Source organism: Gadus macrocephalus, chromosome 19, assembly GCF_031168955.1.
Source record: "Gadus macrocephalus chromosome 19, ASM3116895v1".
Classification (NCBI taxonomy): Eukaryota; Metazoa; Chordata; class Actinopteri; order Gadiformes; family Gadidae; genus Gadus; species Gadus macrocephalus.
In genome coordinates, this window is record NC_082400.1 from 15,894,020 (window position 1) to 15,914,403 (window position 20,384).

Consider the following 20,384-nt stretch of genomic DNA (forward strand, 5'->3'; position numbering starts at 1 on the left):
CTATCCAGGCGTGAACTGCGCATGCGCTTATGTATGCGGACGACATTGCGAGCTCCTGATCGACAACTTTCAGTTCGCTTTCTTCCGTCAAACTTCGCGGAGTGGTAACAAGACAACACGACCACGGCAACTGTTTGCTGACTTTGTTGTGCGCTTTCGTTCCGACATGCTGCAGTTTCTGGTGAGTTACGTTAATCGTTGGCGTCTGACGGGTTTTGTTGAATGTTAAGCGATGCTCTTCCTTACATATTTATACCCGTAATATTTGAAACCGCATGATTATTGTTGGCTGTATTATCCGCTTTATCTCCATCCAGACCATTGTGTAAGCTCAACGTCTGTTTATCTCTGATAAACGTATTGTATAGACTCAACGATAAGATTACTATTCATACAATTGTGCCAATACTATGTAATGTTTGACGTTATGATTTTTCCTTCACAGGCAGGCTTCACGTTGGGGAACGTCGTGGGGATGTACCTGGCTCAAAACTATGATGTATGTATACTATAGAAAGTATAGATCAAAGGATCACACATTCATCATGTCCATATTCGATATTTGACAGCGTTAGTTCAGAAATGAAGTCTCGCGAGAGTTCCTTATTGACACAACTGATAACCTAATAAACTAATTTCCAAGGTACCCAACATTGCCAAGAAAATAGAAGCCTTCAAGAAGGACGTGGAGGCAAAAAAGAAGCCGCCAGACTAATGTCACATGAGATAAGGAGGGGAAGAAAGAAACTGGAAATATTTTGTTTTTATTTAAATGATACGTTTGCACACGTGAAAAAAAAAAAGGATGACTCTTACTGACTAGAAAATCTAACAGTGCCTTTGCCAGTATTATTGTCTCAGATTTTGATTGGATTTGAATTAAACTAGTGGTCCAAAAGGCAATGTTGACCTTATAATTCACTGTTTGAACTATGTTTTTACACATTATATAATGCACTTGCTGGAATTTGCGAGATTGAAATTGTGTGGTATCACTAATAATAAACCAATGATCTGGTCTCAAAGTTCAGGAAATTATCTTTCAATAGTTGCAGTTATCTAGATATGATATGCAGGTTATCATTATGTAATTCCAAATATATGCAGACGGTACCATTGTCCTTGTCTTTTGTGTGCATTCTGTGGTTTGGACCATTCATAGGCTACTTTTTGCCCTTGGATTTCTTCTTTCGTCCCTTCCCTTTCTTTTTCTTTTTTTTCTTTGAATTTTGCAACCCAAACCCTCTAAACTCGAGACAGTCCGCAGCATTGTGGGCAATGTAGTACAGGTTTTCCATGGCTGCTGGGCTGAGAATGTCTACCTCAGCCTGGAATGTCCTGACACTTGAAGATCTCTTTTTGGCTGGCTTCTGTTTGGCCGTCTTCTTGGCAGGCCTCGAGCTGTTTGCCCTCGATTTCTTTGATTTTGGGGGCTTTGAATACAAAAAAGAATAGAGCATAAAACACCCACTGTAGTTTACAGACACAACTACTTATCAAAGTCCAGCATTCAGAAGTTACTAATTAATGTACTTTACCATTATGAAGGCATTCCTATTCAGATTCCAATGTGATAAGTCATATCCTTCAACATGAACGAGGAATACATAATTAGGAATTCATTAACTTAGTCAGATAGGAGACTGATATGATGCATAACATGTATTATCATGTCTGGCAGTGTGTATTGGATAAAAAGAAAAATGGGGCTTACCTTGGCAATTCAAACTAGCAACAGCTTGGCCTGGAATAGGACAGTGATGGCTGATTTGTTGGCATATTGTCGTCCTAGAGACTGTCTGCGTCGTTCAGACTGAATGAATGGAGATGCCGTTCACCAGCAGCCTGTAAATCCTCACCCTTTATTGTATCCGAGGGGCACCTAGGCAACTGCTAGTAAAAACACTCAACGTTGAGTCGGTGACAATGAAGTAGTGAGATGTAGTTTATATGGCCTCACACAGAGCAAAGCCGACTCAAAAATGCTATTTTATTCTCAGTACAAGCCAACAGGTGTGTTCAGTTGATATGAAACAAGTTTCAGATTCTTTGGCAGCTCTAAATTTAAATAATCATCCGTTCAGCCCTTGGGACCCCTTTGAGCAGTTGTTGACCTCTGTTACATGCGTGTACATCCCGTCAATGTAGAGCAAGTGGAACAAAAGCATGCAGAAGCTCCCAGAGCTCCTCACTCATGCGTTTTTCTATAAATACAGACATGATCGTATAGGAAATCCAATATGGACTTGAAATACGTTTCTCAGTTTTTGAGCAGGTACACGTAACCTACAAAGGAAAAAATAATAATGCAGGTTAAAAGTAAGGTTAAAAAGTGAGAACTATCAGGAAATGCGTCGAAAATGTATGCACAAAAACTACACTGGAAATAGATTTCCTTGCTGAACTAAAACTTTCAACCTTTTAACTGGGGAAGAGTCCTCAGAGTCGACCAAGGCGCTTCTGGTAAGACTAGTCAACAAAAAAAAGATATAAATACAATTTCCTTTCCAAAGAAATAGCAATCCAATCACGTCAATGGTACTGAGAATACTACAAGCCACATCGACTGCATATCCATTTTATATGCTTTTCCAAGGGAATGAGGGACGATAGCGGGAATCCAATTTGTGTCCGAAAAGGGTGGAGGTTTTGACACCAGGGTGCTGTCCCTGTCTGTCCGACTCTGCTCGAGTCCCGGTTCCTATATCCTGTAGTGGTGGTGGTGGTGGTGGTGGGGGGGGGGGGGGGGGGCGGGGCGTCGGAGTGTGAACGGAGGGATGGCTCTACTGCGTGGAGATGAGCTGCACGATCATGTGGATGATGCGGGAGCCACGCCGGCAGGTGCACAGGTCCATGCTGGGGCTTCGGATCTTGTCCTCCAGCAGCTGGTCTAGCTCGCTACGCAGCTCCTTCACCAGCTCAGCCACCTGGAACCAGACACACACACACACACACACACACCGTGTGATTCACTTGAACGTATATAGTACCGTTTTGAATCACATGACTGACACAACATGATCCTAACATCAGGGCGACAGTGGCTCAGGAGGTTGGCTGGTAACCGGGAGGTTGCTGGTTCGATCCCCGGCTCCTCCTAGCTGATTGTCGAGGTGTCCCTGAGCGAGACACCTCACCCTGACTGCTCCTGACGAGCTGGCTGTCGCCCTGAGGGGTTCACTCCGCCGTCGGTGTGTGAATGAATGGATGTGAATCGCTTTGGATAAAAAGCGTCATAATCATAATCCCCTGAATGTAAATGGAGGTAAATAAACCTGCCCACCTTATCACTGGCTGTATCAAATCAAAACAGACAATTGAGATTCCTTTATGCCTATTGTTGAATCATACTATTTGTTATAGTTCTTTTAACCGATAAACATCGTGAATTATCTTCATTTGCGAACGTTTCGGGCAGACGTTTGACTGTCTAGAACATTTACGATTCATATAAAACTCTTCACTCAAACATAGCCAAAAGTCCCCCACACATCACATGACTCAAAGCCAATCAGAACCCAGCACGGCGGCCCGCCCACCTGGTGAGAGGCGGCGACGAAGCGGATCCACCCGTCGTCCAGGGAGATGAGGAACTCCCCCTTGTGGAGCTCCACGGTGATCTGCCCCCCGCCAAACAGCACCAGGGGGTACACCGACACCATGCTGCAGTCCCGGATGAACACGCGGCTCGTCTTCACCTTCTCGTGGTACACCAGGTACGGGCTGTCGTAGTACCGCACCTGCAGCGCAAAACAAAATCACTCTTAATGTGTCGCATGAACAGACTCCATAAAGTCAGGATTCATTTGAGGGGTAACCTCTACAGGGCACTCTTTCACGGTTTCTTCTTGCCTTGGATTAGAGGGGAGTTTTCAAATGCCCCTCTAGAGGATTTAGGGTTAGGGGGGCTGTGAAGTCTTCGTGGACTGCAACAGTGATTAAGGGATTTGCAGGAATTGACTCAAGTCATGCCAATTTTAATTCACTCCCGCCTCTTTATTTTTTTTCTTGCCACAGTTTTAAATCGAAAGCCATTATTAACTGCTTATTCGCCCATCTTTTTTGTATGTTGTCGTCAAGGAGGAGGCAGGGTTTAGGATGCCTGCAGTTAGACTGTGGGCATTGGGATTCAAACCTGGAACCCGTCCACTGGGAGGAAAGCATTCACTATCCACAAAACTCTCCTAGGATGACGAGAGACGCGAGATAGAGGTATATATATATATAATTGCTGTCAGTTAAACGCGTTATTAAGCCTGACTGCTATGTTCAACGCAGTATCTTTGCATGTTCATTGTTTAATTGCACTACAGGTTGTTTTTTTGTATCGTCCTGTTTTGATCAGTATATGCCAATGTTGTTATCAATAAAAAAACATATGCACAAGGCAAGCCGATGCACTTCTCCATGTTGATAAGAGCATTAAAATGAGAAATTAATGGGACAAAGAAATCAAGGGATATTTAGCATAGAAAAAAGCATCAATGCGATTAAATATTTTAATCGCTTGACCGGGGTTTGAATCCCTCCCGTGTTCCGTCATTTGCTGCATGTCCTTCCCCTCCGTCTCCCGTACCTTCCCCTCTATAATAAAGCATAAAAAACATATACGAATCCTACCGGGTAGTTGACGGAGGACGGGTGCACGTTGACACAGCCGTCGTTCTTGGTCACGAATCGGAGCTCGTCCGCTTTGGGCTGCAGCATGACCGCCCCTTTGCTGGTCTGCTTGTACTTCCCCTGGGGGGAGCGCACCTGGGGGAGACACGGGAGGCACGTTGACACCAGTCGGCTTTAGCGTTCACAAAGGACCCATCGGGTTTGGAATGAGCCGCTTTGCGACAGCGTGGAGAAGGGGTTTGTGTTCTCACCTGCACCACGTTGGGATAGAGCGCTGCACACAGCATGGCAGACATCAGACGGATGTTGTCAGAGTTCAGGTTGGCCTTGAGGGTAGTGGGGGGAAAGGGGATTGGTCATTTGTGCCGGGTTGAATGTGAAATAAGGTCGATTTGGGAGAAAGTGTGCTCCACTCTCAACAGCAGAATTTGAGCGTTTAAAGTTCGATCTTATGGTTGCTGAGGTTTGCCATTTGACGATCAACAACTTTATGTACCAACTTTACTTGTACTTTTTTTTTGTACAGATTTATGATGGCAAAAAGTATCCCGATTGACGGTGAAATACGTTTGACATTTTGTGGGTCCCTGTGTGAATGCGTGTGTGTGTGAATGCGTGTGTGTGTGTGTGTGTGAATGCGTGTGTGTGTGTGTGAATGCGCGTCTGTGTGTGTGAATGCGCGTCTGTGTGTGTGAATGCGTGTGTGTGTGCGTGTGTGTGTGTGTGTGAATGCGTGTGTGTGTGTGTGTGTGAATGCGTGTGCACGCGTGTGAATGCGTGTGTGTGAATGCGTGTGTGTGCGCCTGCGAGTCCTAGACTGACCTCCGACCCCGTGGCCTCCAGGACCCCGTCCGTGCCCATGGAGCTGGCCCTCTCTATGACCCTCGCCCTCAGCCCCTCCCGCACGAAGCCGATGTCGGACAGCAGCTCCGTGAACTGCCTCTTCAGGCTGGCGATCTCCTGCAGGTCGGAAACATGGAACACAAATCAAACGCACCGCAAACTACAAGCCCCAGCACGCAGGACCTGGGCCAATAGGACATCAAAGACCCGAGGCTAAACCTTTAAACCAACCCATACTGATGGCATTATAACTAAGTAAGTAGTAATATTATAATAATAATAATAATTTCCCCAGGGGATAAATAAAGTATTCATCTGGAACCCAGTGCCCTTAGGCTGGGAGTTGAACATCAGTTAAAAAGTTAAACCATTCTATATGGAGTGTTAGGGTTCAGGGTGGTGGATTGTGATTGGCTGACCTGTAGGCCGCGTCCGGACAGGAAGTTCTCCCGGCAGTAGCGGAAGCCGGCCTGGTTCCCGTTCTTGGCAGCGTTGCACCAACCCTGCAGACAAACGGCACGCGAGTGTGTGTCATAAACAATCGACAATCATCATTGTGAATGAAACCCGACAGGGTGATGCAGGATCAACTCAAATCAGCTGCTTACTACACGATCAAGTGGACACAAAATATAACAAAACAAATAATTTATTGATTTAAGGCTAGGGTGGGCAATTTATTTATTTTATTACTTTTCTTTTATTGTGCGTGCGTGCGTACCTTGTAGGCCTGTAGCAGGGCCAAGTGGTCACTGTTGGCCAGAGCGAAGTTGAGCTTCTTCTCGTTGGCCTCCTCTCTCTTGTCCCACGGAGACACCTGGAGCCAGAGGGGGGGGGGGGGGGGGGGGGGGGGGGTCAAACACCTTAACACCTGGTCAACTCGTACGGAAAATAACTGGTAGTCATCAGAACTTCAGTCCAGCTAATTAGATAAACTAGGATGCATTTGGGCCAACAAATATCTATGTTGGTTAGTGAGTGCGTGACTGACTGACTGACTTGTATGACTGAGTGAGCTTTTACATGTGCGTTAAAAGTATGTCTATTATGGACCAATTCCAATATCTAAATTTTGCTTTCCTCGTTTGTTTCTTTGCCATTAGTAAAGCGTTTCTGGAGTCAGCAAAAGCGCTCTAGAAGTCCTACTAGCGTTCTAATTAATCTCACAGCTCTTCAGCCCGTTAAATCCCTTCACAGGCGCGTGTGCGTGACAGGGGCGTAAGTGCACGTGTGTGTGCGTTGACGGGGGCGGGGCCTCACGAAGGGGGACTTGAAGGCCAGGCTGGCGGCGATGGTGAGGGCGGGGTCCAGGCAGCGGAAGATGGCACCGAACAGCATGAGCTTGCCGATGCGCACGTCGACGGGCAGGCAGGCCAGGTGGTAGCCCAGGGGCGTCAGCATCTCGCTGGGCGTCAGCGCGCCCAGGTCCTGCAGACGCTGCTCCGCCGCCTCCACGCTGGCCGGCTCCGGGGGCTCGATGAGGCGGGAGAAGACCGAGGCCAGGGTGCGGTCGGCGAACAGGTCCAGGATCTTGATCCTGAGGGGGGGGGCAAGGAGAGAGAGAGGGTTGTGTCATGGTATTAGGGCTTTGACTTTTGCCCAAAAATAATATTCGAAGTTTGTTTGTTTATTAATTATTATTATTATTATTAATATTAGAATATATTCAAATATTTACTAATAATATTTTGCCCATTAAATGCCTTCGGTAAGACCTGGATTGGGCTTTGCAAGGTTTGTTTACCGCGTTGCTGTGGTTACCGGTCTTGCGTGTTCCAACGGTTTATTAGGTTTCTAATCGCTGTCTAATCAATACTTCATTCACTGCCTCTTCCGTGGTCATTACAATATTATGAATAGACTGCGTGGGGTTCTCCGTCGTCCCTCCCTCTTGGCCTGCCCATAACAGGTTCCAATATTAAGGTCTGCCTAATATTCGTTAGAATTTTGATTTATTGTTTGATATTCTAATTATATTCGAATAACTAAGTTCGGAGTCAAAGCCCTACATGGTATGGAGACGTAAGTGTCTGTGGTCAGTTTGTCGTTGAACTTGATCGTGGACATTGGTTTGTTTGTGTTTCAGAACTGCAGAGAATTTAAACACCCTCATTAGATTTGGAGTTATCCTAAACTCATTTAAGATAACTCTAATTAAATGTTTATGTTTTCATAGTAGGGCCAGGTTCATACTTTCAAAATATACATAAATATGCCGATAAGTATTTATAAATTATTGATTTATATATATTCAAAGTATTTATTAATAAAAAAGTAAAACCTTTAAAAAAAAACAGGCTGATTAGTTGTATGAATATATTTTCATATTTTAATTTCTTGTCCCTCAGTATAGTCCTCCCCTTATCTCTCGCCTCACTCCTGAGGAAGAGCGAGCAGGACAGACGGACGGGGGTCCTACCTGAGGCAGAGCTGCTCCAGCGGGACCCTCTGGATCTCGGGCAGCTGCTGCTCTGACAGCTGGTGCTCGAAGCAGTGGCTGGTGAAGAGGTGGAAGCAGATCCCCGAGGCCACACGGCCCGCCCGGCCCCGCCGCTGCAGCGCGTTGGCCCGCGACACCCACGAGTCCTCCAGGCTCTCCATGCTCTTGGAAGCGTCGTACCTGGGGGGGGGGGGGGGGGGGTCAATAGTCACAGGGGGGGTCGTGAGGAAGAGGGGGGTTTTTTCATCCATTTACATTGAGGGCGGTTAGCGGACGCTTTTATCCAAAGCGACTTCCAAAGTGCATTTGTCAGAAGAAAGAGAAACAACAATATATGGCTGTCGGTACAGGGTATCTGCAGGTTTCAGCAAGTCAAATTTAAGACTTTTTAAGACCTTTTTAATACCACCTTGAATGAAATTTAAGACCTAAAACACGCGATGGTGGGGGTTGGCAACAGACGCGAGCCAACTTTGGAAACAGACATCTTCCAGCCAACTGTCCTTGAAATTGCAGATTAGCTAGCAAGCACGCAGATAATCGTTTATATATGCAGCTAGCAAGAAAGAAGCCTCTCTACATGTCCTTCCTGAAAAGTTCCCCGAGAAAAATAAAAAAATAAATAGTCCTGCCCCGACAAATTCATGACCTTGACTTACAGTATTTAAGACCAGCATATGAGATTTGTAACGAATTTAAGTCTTTTTAAGGCCTTCAATTTAGAAACATGAATTTAAGACTTTTTAAGGATGCGCGGACACCCTGAGTAAGGATGTTCATAGGACCAAGTGTCAAGCACCAACAATCACTAGGTTAACCCATTCCCCGTACACATATATAAACAACCACAGCTAGGATAAGATGCTACATAACCAAGTACCATAACTAAGTACGACATACAGTAAGTCTGTACATTAAGTGCCAGGACGTACAACATACAACAGGTAGGAGGGGAGGGACACGGTGGCTATGAAGCGTCTCTGAACAAAGCCCAAAGGGCCCAACAGTGATTCCAGATGGGGCAGGTGGTACGTCAGGGGATCGAACCCGGTACCTTTCGGCTGGGAGCCACTACACGATCCCGCCTTAGGCCATTGCGTGGACGCGTTATAATTACAAAGGGTGCGTACGTTCCTCGGCATTCAGCTGGGAATCGAAGCCCTTACCCTGGTGGGGTCATCACCGTGCGCTGTCGACTGATGGCTACACCAGGTCCAATCAGTCTCCAGCTAACCGTTTATGTGAAGCTAATCGCTAGCTCAAATAGAATAATCAAATAGAAGTGTAAGGCTTGAAGTGGCAGGGTGTTACGGCTGCCCTCTGCACCGTTAATTGTACCTGCGACAGGTAGCGAGCAGACAGACGGGTCAATACCAGTACATGGAGAACAATCTACCGTCGAGACATTTAGTGGATTTTTTTACCCAAAGTGATTATAGTGTTTGCAGATCTTTAGGTAGGGGCTAGGCGTCTGACTGATGGGGATTGAACCCAGAAACTTTTGGCTGAGGGTACTAACCGATCCATCAAACGATCCTCCTCTTAATTACTCAACACAGCGCGTGCGCACACGCACACACACACACACACACACACACACACACTCGCTGTATTCAAATCGTTCAGTCGTGATAAACTATCGGCTTTCTGATTTCCTGGAGCATGAAGAAGGAGCCAGTCGATGAACTAAGAGTCTGACGCAAAAGCGAAAAGACGTGACATGATGGCTTCTTGCGTCCTACCGTTTCTCCTTCATCTTGCCGGAGTCGATGACGTAGACCACGTCGTCGATGGTGACCGAGGTCTCGGCGATGTTGGTGGAGATGATGATCTTGGTGACGTCCTTCGGCGGCCGGTTGAACACCGCCTGCTGCTCCTCGTTGGAGAGGGACGAGTGGAGCGGGTACACCACGCACCTGACACACGCATACACACACACACACACACACAGAAACACACAATAACTCAATGCTCCTTCCCCTGGATGGGATCACGTGATCACAGAGATGAGCATCCAAGTGACGAAAGCTAAAAGGTGACAAACATTCTGGTCATTCTACACTCAAACCCAAAGCACTAACACCTAGCTACACTAAAACGTAGGCACACATCTTGGACGGCCAGGAGAACATCTCAACAGACAACCGTCTGGTAAGAAGGCCCGTGTTTATGGAGGCTTGTTGCCACGGTGATGATGACCTTGGACCTTGACCCACCTGGATTTGTTCCTGTTGTTGAACATCCGGTTGGACTGCAGCTGCTCATACAGCATCTTGATCTCAGCCAGGCCCGGCATGAACACCAGGACCGCACCTGGAGCACATCAGGGAGAAGGTCAACCACACAGCTCAGTCTCTGTCCGTCTTATGTTAATCCAAACGTTAACATGGATTCAGCTCTAGTCTAAATATCAAAACCAAATCATGTTCTCGACCAATTAGGACGATAAAATAAAATAAAATTCAACAGTCTCATTCACCCTCGCTACAATCACACCATCTTCTATAAGCAAAGGGCCTTTGAATGTATTGATCAATCACGCCATCTCACTCTCCAATAGGCAAAGGGCCTTTGAATGTATTGATCAATCACACCATCTCACTCTCCTATAGGCAAAGGGCCTTTGATGGTATTGATCAATCACGCCATCTCACTCTCTCCTATAGGCAAAGGGCCTTTGATGGTATTGATCAATCACGCCATCTCACTCTCCAATAGGCAAAGGGCCTTTGATGGTATTGATCAATCACGCCATCTCACTCTCCAATAGGCAAAGGGCCTTTGATTGTATTGCTCAATCACGCCATCGCACTCTCCTATAGGCAAAGGGCCTTTGATGGTATTGATCAATCACGCCATCTCACTCTCTCCTATAGGCAAAGGGCCTTTGATGGTATTGATCAATCACGCCATCTCACTCTCTCCTATAGGCAAAGGGCCTTTGATGGTATTGATCAATCACGCCATCTCACTCTCCAATAGGCAAAGGGCCTTTGATGGTATTGATCAATCACGCCATCTCACTCTCCAATAGGCAAAGGGCCTTTGATTGTATTGCTCAATCACGCCATCGCACTCTCCTATAGGCAAAGGGCCTTTGATGGTATTGATCAATCACGCCATCTCACTCTCTCCTATAGGCAAAGGGCCTCTGATGGTATTGCTCAATCACGCCATCACTCTCTCCTATAGGCAAAGGGCCTCTGATGGTATTGCTCAATCACGCCATCACTCTCTCCTATAGGCAAAGGGCCTCTGATGGTATTGACCCTACTGCGTGTGGAGGACTCGGGGGTGGAGGGGTTCAGTCCTACCGGGGGGATAGTCATGGGGCCCGTCTACGATCCACTCCAGCAGGCTCTCCACCAGGTCCATGTTGATCTTGTCCAGATCCATGGCAGCGATGGTCTTCAGCACCGGCTTGCTCACATCTGTTGGCCGTGCAGAAAGCAGTGGCGTGGTTAGCCAAGGTGGGATCTCACAGGTAAAAATCATACGAGTCGGGGACTTTGCACATTGTGCTGTGTGTGACAGTGGTGTAGGTATCCAATGACCTTTGAACCGGATGGTCAGCTCCGCCAGGCCCAGCTGCTGGTCGGGGATGGAGTCTTTGACGAAGTCCTTCTTGCAGAGCGAGGAGAAGCTCCACTGGTCGTCTCCTTGGTCGTCCACCACGCCCTTCGACCCTCCCTTCCCTCCTCCTCCTCCTCGTCCCCCAGACCCCTGTTTCCCTGAGCGCATGTACGGGCTGCCGTCCTCGATCACGTAGCTGCACAGGAACGTAAAACAATACTGAATACATGTTTCTATTCAAAATAATATTAAAGCTGATATGTGTGATTAGCGGTTTGGAAAATCTGCCTCTTCTGACATCACAAGTGGGCGTGTCCACCTAGATGTGTGATCAGTCTACCAGCCTGGTGGTATAATATGGTGGTATAATATGTCCCCTTTAACAATGTTACGTCAGGTATTAAACAAAAGGGATGTTTTAGCTGCCGGGGGCACGGGAGCTAGTTAACACTATTGTGGAGGCAACATAACTTCCCTTGTGCCTCATGTAGATACGAAAATGGTATTATTCACAGCGGTGGGATCAACAGTATGTTCTCTTTGTTTACCGGGTTTTGGCGATGGCGTCTTCGAGGAAGAACTGGTCCACGGGGAAGGTGCGGCCTGGAAGAGAACAAAGGAAGGATCAGAAGGGAGAGTCGGGGTGTGGCACGTGTCTAAGTAGTGTGAGCACGTGCACATTCCCCGTGCGCTTCGCGGTGCCAGGCCCTACCAGGTATGTGGATGGTGTTGCAGTTGTAGAAGTACTCGGAGAAGAGGTTGGCGTTGAGCGTGGCGCTCATCAGGATGATCTTCATGTCGGGCCGGTTCACCATCAGGTCCTTGAGCACCAGCAGCAGGAAGTCACTGGGAAACAAAACGGGAATAAATCACCATGGGTTGGTCTTTCAGTGGGGCCACAGTGGGGACGGAACAGAAGCAGTATAGGCTGATCAATAAGTATATCCAAAGTAGGTCTTGTTGGGTGAAAAGAACCTTAAAACTACACTATGCACATTTTCTCAATAGCAGCCTCTAGTGGTTTAAATTGTCACTACAGTTTGTCATTTTCATGACCTGAGGGGGAAAGAACAGAACCCAAAGATTTACAGAGAAAAATCCCCTGGATGGATCAACCTGTGGATGGGCTTGTTTTATTCTGGAGAAACGTTCTAGGTTAAATATCTGCTTTTAATTGCGTAAATAACTGTGGTAGATAGTGTCAAACCGTCCCAATGTACATTTCAAGATACATATAGGGACTACAGATGAAAATGAGCCTGCATGGCTCAATCTGGAACGTTTACATATTGGACTCTGGTGCTCACGTCTATTAATGTGTTCTGTCCCTTTAAATAAATAAATAAATAAAAAAACATCCAAAACAAGGGGTGCTTTGGGGGGTCACGGTTGAGCCAGACTCGGTGAGCTCACCTCTCCTCTGTGCGCTCGTGCACCTCGTCCACGATGATGTGCGTGACGCCCGGGAGGTCCGCCTCTCCCTCCAGCCTCCGCAGCAAGACCCCCGTGGTGCAGTACAGCAGCCGCGTGGCCGAGGACTGAGGAGGGGGGGGGCGCGAGGTAAGGGTTAGCTAAAGAGAGATTTACTTTCACTTTCGACTTTGATTTTTAAGATTTGTTTGTTCAGAGTATTTATTTTTTGGGTTATTGGGGAGTGTTAGGGTCAAGAGGAGACGGATGGAGAAGGGGAGGGCCTGGGGTTCATACCCGCTGTGCGTCTAAAGGCTCAGTTATGGTTCCACGTCGACGCAACGCATGGGGGGGTTCACGGACCCATAAACGTCCTTTCGACGCGGCAGCAAGCGCTGTGATTGGTCCGCTCGCTAAACGCCGACGCGGAACGGATGTGTTCACGACTGTGTCGAAGCGTCCGCGTGGTCGTTGCGTCGACGTGGAACCATGACTGAGCCTTTACACCAACACACCTGCTACTTGATGATTCAGAACTCAGAATAAGGACTTCTAAATTAATGTGAAACAAAATCTAGAGTATAAATCACTATAGATTAAAATGATATACAAATCATTTAAAAAGAGGTAATTAATTGTCAAGACTCCCACATTCAAACTACAGTGAATGTTCAAATCAGAGTCCGACAGAATAGATTACAACAACACCTTTCTTAGTCCTAACAACTAAGAATTGTCGTTGCATTCTAAGCTGTTGACTGATGATATTAAACATTAACATAAAGAAATATTCCTTTAGTCGATTTTTATTTCTATCCTCTTACATTTTATTTCTATCTTCTCATTATTATTTCCCCTTCTTGATCAGCACCAATAAGGAAGCCCCATAACCTTGGAGGTTAACCCCCCCCCCCCCCCCCCCCCCTTACCCGGACGGTCTCCAGGCGGATCTGGCAGCCTACGGTGGATACATATTGACCATCACAGGTATTCTCGCTGGGTCTGCGATATTGATTCTCATTTGTTTCCATTGATTTCCCGTTGCATGTGCTGCTGTAACACCTGCATTTCCCTTGTGGGACTCATTCATGTTCTCTTACGGAGCCTGGGGAGGAATGATTAAACCAACACCCAGAGCACCCTGACCCCCCCCCCACCGTACCCGGACAGTCTCCAGGCGGATCTGGTAGCCCACGGTGGCGCCCAGGCGCTCGGCCCTCTCCTCGGCCACGCGCTGGGCCACCGAGATGGCGGAGATGCGGCGGGGCTGGGTGCAGATGATGTTGGCCACGCGGTCCGCCGGCCCTGCCAGCGTGTCGTCCAGGATGAACTGGGGGATCTGCGTGGTCTTACCGCAGCTAAGGGCCGGGTAGGGGTAGATGGTGTTAGAGTCGGTAAAAAAAAATGAATGAGTCACGATTATCTTGGTATTGAAATCACGACTATTTTTAAGTTTGAATACATGATGCATTTATTCAGCTTTTCTCTCCAGAAAAACACTTAGAAAATAATGTACTAATATGTATCCAGCTGTTCTATAAAACATTTAATGAATAAAATAAATATACAAAAAATAAATAGTTTAAACTCGATTATATTGGAGATCGTTTGACCCAAATATCGGAATCACGATCAAAGTTCGATTACATCCACAATCCTACGTTAGAGTACGACGTTTTGATATGCGTTAGGGTTTGAGGAAATCAGGAGAAATCCAACAAAAAAGGGATTAATTTGGAGTAGTTTGAATGAGTTAATCTCCAATATTATTCACGTTGTAGAATTATTATATTTTCATCAGGACTAAATCTGAATTGTAACTTCCTTTTACTTTTGTGAGGACAGGACTGGTACAAACAGACCATTATGAAACATATCAAATAAATGAACATAAAGGATCGAAGGTGAATTAAATGGATTTGATGAATGGATAAAACATCAATACCCTAATCATTTTAATTTCATGGTCTTAGGTTTCCTCACAGCAAAGTTCATCCATTTTCTGAACGCAGTTCAATCCTTCCGATGTGAGACACTTAACAAAAATCGTTTTAACCAAAGACAGCTTCTCAAAGCCCTCCACAATAAACAGGAGATAATGGCGGTGCCTCACCCGGTCATGCCGCTGACTACCAGCACCTGACAGTCGTCCAGCAGGTTCAGGATGTGGTCTCTCTCCTTCCAGGCGGGGAGCTTCTGCCTCTGCTGCAGCATGGCGTCATAGCGCCTGGAAGACTGCACGCGAAAAACAGACCCAACACATGAGCAATGGAGGTGACACACTGTCCACAAGCCCGATGAATAGGAGATTTAAGTGATATTGGTTTGTTGCCAACTTGCCACCCATTTTTATTTTGCCCTTTCTTCTTGTCCTCTTTATTCGTCATATCGTACAAGCAAAAGACTTCAGAGTTGTCATCCACACTATACTTCTTTGTTGGGGAAATTGTGGTCCATCCTGGTTCTACCAGACTCTCGTACTTCACTTCATTTCATTTGTACAGAGAGTCTGGACCTAATCAATTGACAAACGTTAACTCACTTGAAGGCGGGTGTCTGTTGAAGTTTAAAATGATTGGATCTGCCCAGTGCCACTCTGGATCTGCCATAACCAATCGCTAACGTTTGGTTGTGACGTATGTCATGCGCCGGGAATCACGCGCAGGTTGTACACAAACCAAACCCCTTGCGCGTCTGCACGAAAATGTCCGTCAACGACAGCTGCAGGTTTTGTTCGTCGAATTTAATTTATCAGGGAAAAATTGCACATTGTAAATCAATATTTTATAGTAAGGCCAGAGATGATGTATGCAGTCAACTTTCGAAGCTGGGTCTAATCGTTGACAACACGCCATCGTCATTGTTCTCAGACACGCCCTCTGTTCGCTGATTGGGCGCCGCTGTGGCGGCCCCAGAAAACCAAATTACATACAGCAGGTCCAGACCTAGCACTGAAGGGAAATTCAAATTGAGCGGAAGTACTTAGGCGGGCGGAGCCAGGCTAACTTACCTGTCCATTAACAGATAAAATAATTAAACGCATATACTTACCCGTACTAACCCTTCCTTGTTCTTATTACTAAAGATACACTCTGCACTCTGTCCAGTCGAAATTTATAGAAAGATGTTTAAGTGTAAATGTAATGTTTTTTTCGTGTTTATTTTTGTTATTAAGAAAGATGTTCTTATTATGTTGTTATTGTACTTTATGTTGTTAAGGTCGCCCTTGAAGACGAGATGGGTTCACCTGAAGGTGTTGGGTCCTAATGAAGACATTTTAATGCTAAACATAGTGGAATGGGTTAATAGACTCGCACTACATTTCCATCGACAGCCTCCCAGTGAACACACCCATGCAAGACGTTTCAGAAGCAGGTGGTGTCTTACCGGCTTCCTGCGGAAGTCCCTGCACAGCTTGCCGTTCTCCTGCAGCACGTTGTCCATCTTGTACTCGTGCTTCCTCACCATCTGCTTCCTCAGGTGGACGTAGCTCTCAGTCTCCACATTCACCGCCCCGCCTTCGTCGTCCTCCTCCTCGTCCCCCTCCTCTTCCTCCACCTCCACGTCATCTCTGTCTTTGGCTGCACAAGACAAGACACAGGAAGAAGGCGTGACATCGTTGGCCCGGCGACAGCTCATACATGCAGATCATGTTCATAGTTTATTACATCCTTTATTTTATTACTCTCCGAAACACCATAGCCAGTCGTATATGTTTACACATTGAATATTATTGTTAATCTACCTTGATTTGCAATATTGATTCTCATTTGATTATATTGACCTTCCTTCGTGTATGCTGCTGAAGCACCTGCCTTTCCCTTGTGGGATTCATTCCTGCTCTCTTATGGAGCCTAGGGAGGAAGAGTGATCGGGCAGAAGCCTCCGCTATGGATTTAAAAAAAACTCGGATGTGTTCGCTCACCTTCTCTCCACGTCTGCGCGGGTCGCCGCTGCTGCGTCGTGGCGTTGTGGTTGTTGGCCGGAGCGGGCTTGGCGGTCTGGTTCCCGCCACTCACGGCGCCGTTGACCCTGCCCTCCGGGGCGGGCGCGTTGCCCCGGGCCGCGCCCTTGCTCTTCCCCCCGACGGAGGGTATCAGCGAGGAGGAGGCGGAGTAGGTGACGGGCGGGGGGGCCGGGGGCGGCACCGGGGTGAGGACGGGCGGCGGGGAGCTGAACTTGTGGTGCGCGGCGGACAGCAGCTCCACCAGGACGCCCTCGTCCTCCAGACAGGTGATCAGCGTGTACACCACCGGCTCGCCGCACTTGGCCGCCGCCGCCGCCTCGGCGAAGAGCCGCTCGGTGGCGGCCAGCCGGCCCGCGCCGCTCACCGCCTCGTCGTTGGTGCTGAAGGCCACCACCGGCGGCTGGAAGGGGTAGCGGTTGCCCTTGGGGAAGCGGACCATCAGCTCGTACTCGTGGGGGGCGTAGCTGCTGAAGCCCGCCTGGCTGGGCCCCGTGGGGTCCGGGGACCCCCCGCCGGACCGCAGGCCCTTGGTGGGCATCTGGTGCTTGAACTTGCACTTGTCGCCGAAGCGGCAGCCCTGGCCCCGCAGGAAGAAGCGGCAGACGTCGCGCAGAAGGATCGGCGCGGGGGCGCCGTGGCGGCGTCCGTAGCTCCTGCCGCCGCCGCCGCCGCCGTTGTCGAGGTTGTTGCCGTTGTTGTTCCTGTGGAGGCTGTCGGCGAGGAACTCCAGGTCCAGGCTCACCGTCCACACCGAGTTGGCGATGCGCTCCTCGAAGCGCTCGCCGTAGATGGCGGCCAGGGCCAGCGCCTCCTCCTCCCGCTGGCTCAGGCACTCGTCCATGGGCGCCCCCTGCAGGCCGTCGGGGGACACCGCCTTCATGCCGAAGCGCTCGACGAACACCTGGTTGAGGAGGCGCTCCAGCGTGGCGCCGAACTCCCCGCCGTTGGCCTCCAGCGCCAGACGGCTGCGCTCGCGGTCGAAGCCGTACCTGGGGGAGGAGACGGAGGGGGGGGGGGGGGGCAGAGGGGCGGCGTGAACGGGAAAGCATTTAAAGGTGACATATCACACCAACAGGTGTGTGTGAGTGTGATCAGCCGTTACAAGCCCATTTGAAAAAAGTCCTCTTCTGACATCACAAGTGGGCGTGTCCACCTAGATGTATGACGGATAGATGAGCAACGTTGGCTACAGTCCACCGGGTCGGCTGGTAGACTGATCTATCCAGCACACATCTAGGTAGACCGACCCACTCGTGATCACACTCACACCTGGGGGTATAATATGTCAGCTTTAAGTCAATGTAGATGAGTGAGACTCGAGGGATTCGTCAGAAGCTCACCTGCAGAGTTTACCGACGGCGAACAGAGAGACGACGGGCTCCGGGGAGGGTCGCTCCTCATCCGACTCGATCTCGATCTCCACCGGGCCGACCGGCCGCTCGGCCTTCTCCACGGGCTGGTCGTGAGTCCTCCAGAACTGGCCGTCCTCACGGTGGTCCAGCTCATCGTACTCCTCCTCCTCCTCTCCTTCTTCCTCCTCCTCGTCTTCCTCCTCTTCATAATAGTCTGAGCCTGATTCACTGCGAAAGAGACGATGGGAAGATTTACTCAGACTTATCGAAAGAAGTGTTTTTTATCTTTCTAAAAATAACTTTAAGAACTTTAAAAAAAAATAAAGATCTTGGATCATAGCGGTTGTTAATTAATGGTATTAATTCTGAAAGGCTCCTGCCAACTCACTGCGAGTGGCTCAAATCATACACACTGCAATTAAAAAAATTTGATTGCCACTCTAAGCGCTTTAATTATGAACAATAATCAAAGGTACTTTGTGCATCGCTCAAGCTAACAGAGGGTAAGAACACACCAAGATAAAGAAATACAATGTGTTGCCTTGAAAATGTCAAACTAACTATTTGCACTTACTCATAATTCTCTTCAAGGTCCTGCAGCTGCAGCTCCTTCAGCAGCTCCTTCAGTAGCTCTTGGTTCTCGTTGGTCATGGAGATGGTCTGCATGGGCATGATGCTCATCACGCCTTCAGGCTTCGCCCTAGGCGTGACCACCTCCACCGGTTTAGGCTGTGACCGGTCCCTCTCTGCCACCAGGGACCGAGGCAGACCCCGACCCCTCCCCCTGCTGCTTCCTCCTCCACCACCACCTCCACCTCCTCGACCGCTAGCCTTGCCACGTCCAGCTCCACCACGACCACTGCTGCCTCCGCCGCCGCCACCACCACCGCCACCGCGACCCCCACCCCTGCTGCCCCCCCGGCCACCTCCTCTTGCACCGCCTCTGCCTAACACAGGTCTGCAGGGGCAGAGACAGAGAGAGGACAACATGGGGACAGATTAATAATAAGGTACGACAGGATGGAGGTACGGGTTAGTTAAAGAGAGATTTACTTTCACTTTCGACTTTGATTTTTAAGATTTGTTTGTTTAGAGTATTTTTTTTTTGGTTATTTGTTTAGGCTTTACCTGGCCAAGCGGCTGGGTCCGAAGTCAAGGCTGAAATCATCTCCTTCATCCCAGTCTCCAAACTTCTTGCTACCACCTCCTCCTCCTCCTCCTCCTCCTCCACTACGACCACCACCACCACCACCTCGACTACGTCCAGCAGCTGCGGCTTTTGGCTTGTTGAATCTCCCACCACCTCTATTCGGCCCACCTCTCCTCCTTGTACTCATCTCTCTTCTGGAAACCAGGAAGAAAGTGAGATCACGCAAATGGTTAAAAACAAGGACATGACGAAGAACACAGTATGAAGCTACAATGGTGACAACCTCATCTGCCTACCTTTAACTTTATTCACTTTCCATCCATCTAATCCGCAAAAAACAAGCTATGAAAAGAAACGAATGTGTGAATGTTCAACATTATTAACACCGGTAACGCCAGATCCGAAACACAAACAACAGTTTAAGTAAGCAAACGTCACAAGGCATGTGAAGGCTAGATGAAGATGAAGCAGACCCTACACGGCTCTCAGCTACAGCGTCATGCTCACTTTTCTGGATACAAATCAGCCGACAGAGCTGATGGCGAGAATGATACAATACAATGGAAAATGTGTGCTAGCTGATGCCTATAGTTAACTGCCTGGACCACACCACGATGTGAATCCCTAATAAAGATGCATCAGGTTCACCGCAGACCCACCGGGGAGATACCGGCTTTGTGGCTTCCGCTCGCTAGCTAGCCGGCTGAAGCTAACGTCACATCCTTATGTAACCTAACATGCGGGGAGTCGCTGTAAAGTGTTCTCGAAGTCACGGCTGGGGGTATTACGAGCACAATAGGGAAATACATTAATACTTACAGTCAAATCCTCTGGTATAAAGTTGAGTAAAGCATGAACAACATAAACGTGTAAGCCACCAAACCGAGCACAGCTGATGAAGTTACCGGCAGCCTGACTGCGCTCTGATTGGTCAGCGCTCACAGGTCAAAGGTAATGGTGCTTTCCCGGTAACGCTATACCTATTATAATTATATATATCTATTTTATTTTTGGATTTGTTTATTTTTG

The 20,384-nt window shown here is 48.1% G+C and overlaps 3 protein-coding genes across 4 annotated transcripts; 1 reads left to right on the plus strand and 2 right to left on the minus strand.

Moving 5' to 3' along the window:
• Window positions 1-10: 10 nt before the first annotated feature.
• Window positions 11-1,025, plus strand: stmp1 (short transmembrane mitochondrial protein 1). Its single transcript, XM_060039040.1, has 3 exons — window positions 11-181; window positions 446-499; window positions 644-1,025. Exons 1-3 carry the CDS (start codon window positions 167-169, stop codon window positions 713-715), a joined length of 141 nt encoding a protein of 46 aa, XP_059895023.1. The 5' UTR covers window positions 11-166; the 3' UTR covers window positions 716-1,025.
• LOC132447973 (small lysine-rich protein 1) lies at window positions 746-1,849 on the minus strand. Its single transcript, XM_060039039.1, has 3 exons — window positions 1,715-1,849; window positions 1,539-1,585; window positions 746-1,433 (listed from the first exon to the last, which is right to left on the minus strand). Exons 2-3 carry the CDS (start codon window positions 1,539-1,541, stop codon window positions 1,164-1,166), a joined length of 273 nt encoding a protein of 90 aa, XP_059895022.1. The 5' UTR covers window positions 1,542-1,585; window positions 1,715-1,849; the 3' UTR covers window positions 746-1,163.
• A 127-nt stretch (window positions 1,850-1,976) lies between these two features.
• On the minus strand, window positions 1,977-20,300 carry dhx57 (DEAH (Asp-Glu-Ala-Asp/His) box polypeptide 57). 2 transcript variants are annotated; one of them, XM_060038993.1, is made up of 25 exons: window positions 20,175-20,300; window positions 19,652-19,697; window positions 19,334-19,549; window positions 18,780-19,163; window positions 18,194-18,433; window positions 16,812-17,842; window positions 16,274-16,467; window positions 15,000-15,121; window positions 14,049-14,244; window positions 12,890-13,014; window positions 12,189-12,322; window positions 12,025-12,079; window positions 11,458-11,672; window positions 11,218-11,334; window positions 10,120-10,216; window positions 9,646-9,819; window positions 7,883-8,083; window positions 6,724-7,000; window positions 6,185-6,280; window positions 5,883-5,966; window positions 5,443-5,580; window positions 4,872-4,946; window positions 4,621-4,755; window positions 3,540-3,740; window positions 1,977-2,927 (listed from the first exon to the last, which is right to left on the minus strand). In XM_060038993.1, the coding sequence occupies exons 3-25, from the start codon at window positions 19,540-19,542 to the stop codon at window positions 2,784-2,786; spliced, it is 4,644 nt and encodes a 1,547-aa protein (XP_059894976.1). In that variant the 5' UTR covers window positions 19,543-19,549; window positions 19,652-19,697; window positions 20,175-20,300; the 3' UTR covers window positions 1,977-2,783. The 2 variants fall into 2 exon arrangements, with proteins under 2 accessions (XP_059894976.1, XP_059894977.1); XM_060038994.1 differs by lacking the exon at window positions 19,652-19,697.
• Window positions 20,301-20,384: the final 84 nt, after the last annotated feature.

What these genes read in the sequence shown, in the direction of transcription:
- stmp1 (XM_060039040.1), top strand. An exon ending in ACCTGGCTCAAAACTATGAT is followed by an intron (nt 500 to 643) that starts GTATGTATACTA and finishes CTAATTTCCAAG; the next exon opens with GTACCCAACATTGCCAAGAA.
- dhx57 (XM_060038994.1), bottom strand. Translation starts at nt 19,542, where the DNA reads ATGAGTACAAGGAGGAGAGGTGGGCCGAATAGAGGTGGTGGGAGATTC. An exon ending in GTAGTCAGCGGCATGACCGG is followed by an intron (nt 14,245 to 14,999) that starts GTGAGGCACCGC and finishes CCCGGCCCTTAG; the next exon opens with CTGCGGTAAGACCACGCAGA. An exon ending in TCTATCCCAACGTGGTGCAG is followed by an intron (nt 4,756 to 4,871) that starts GTGAGAACACAA and finishes TGTCTCCCCCAG; the next exon opens with GTGCGCTCCCCCCAGGGGAA.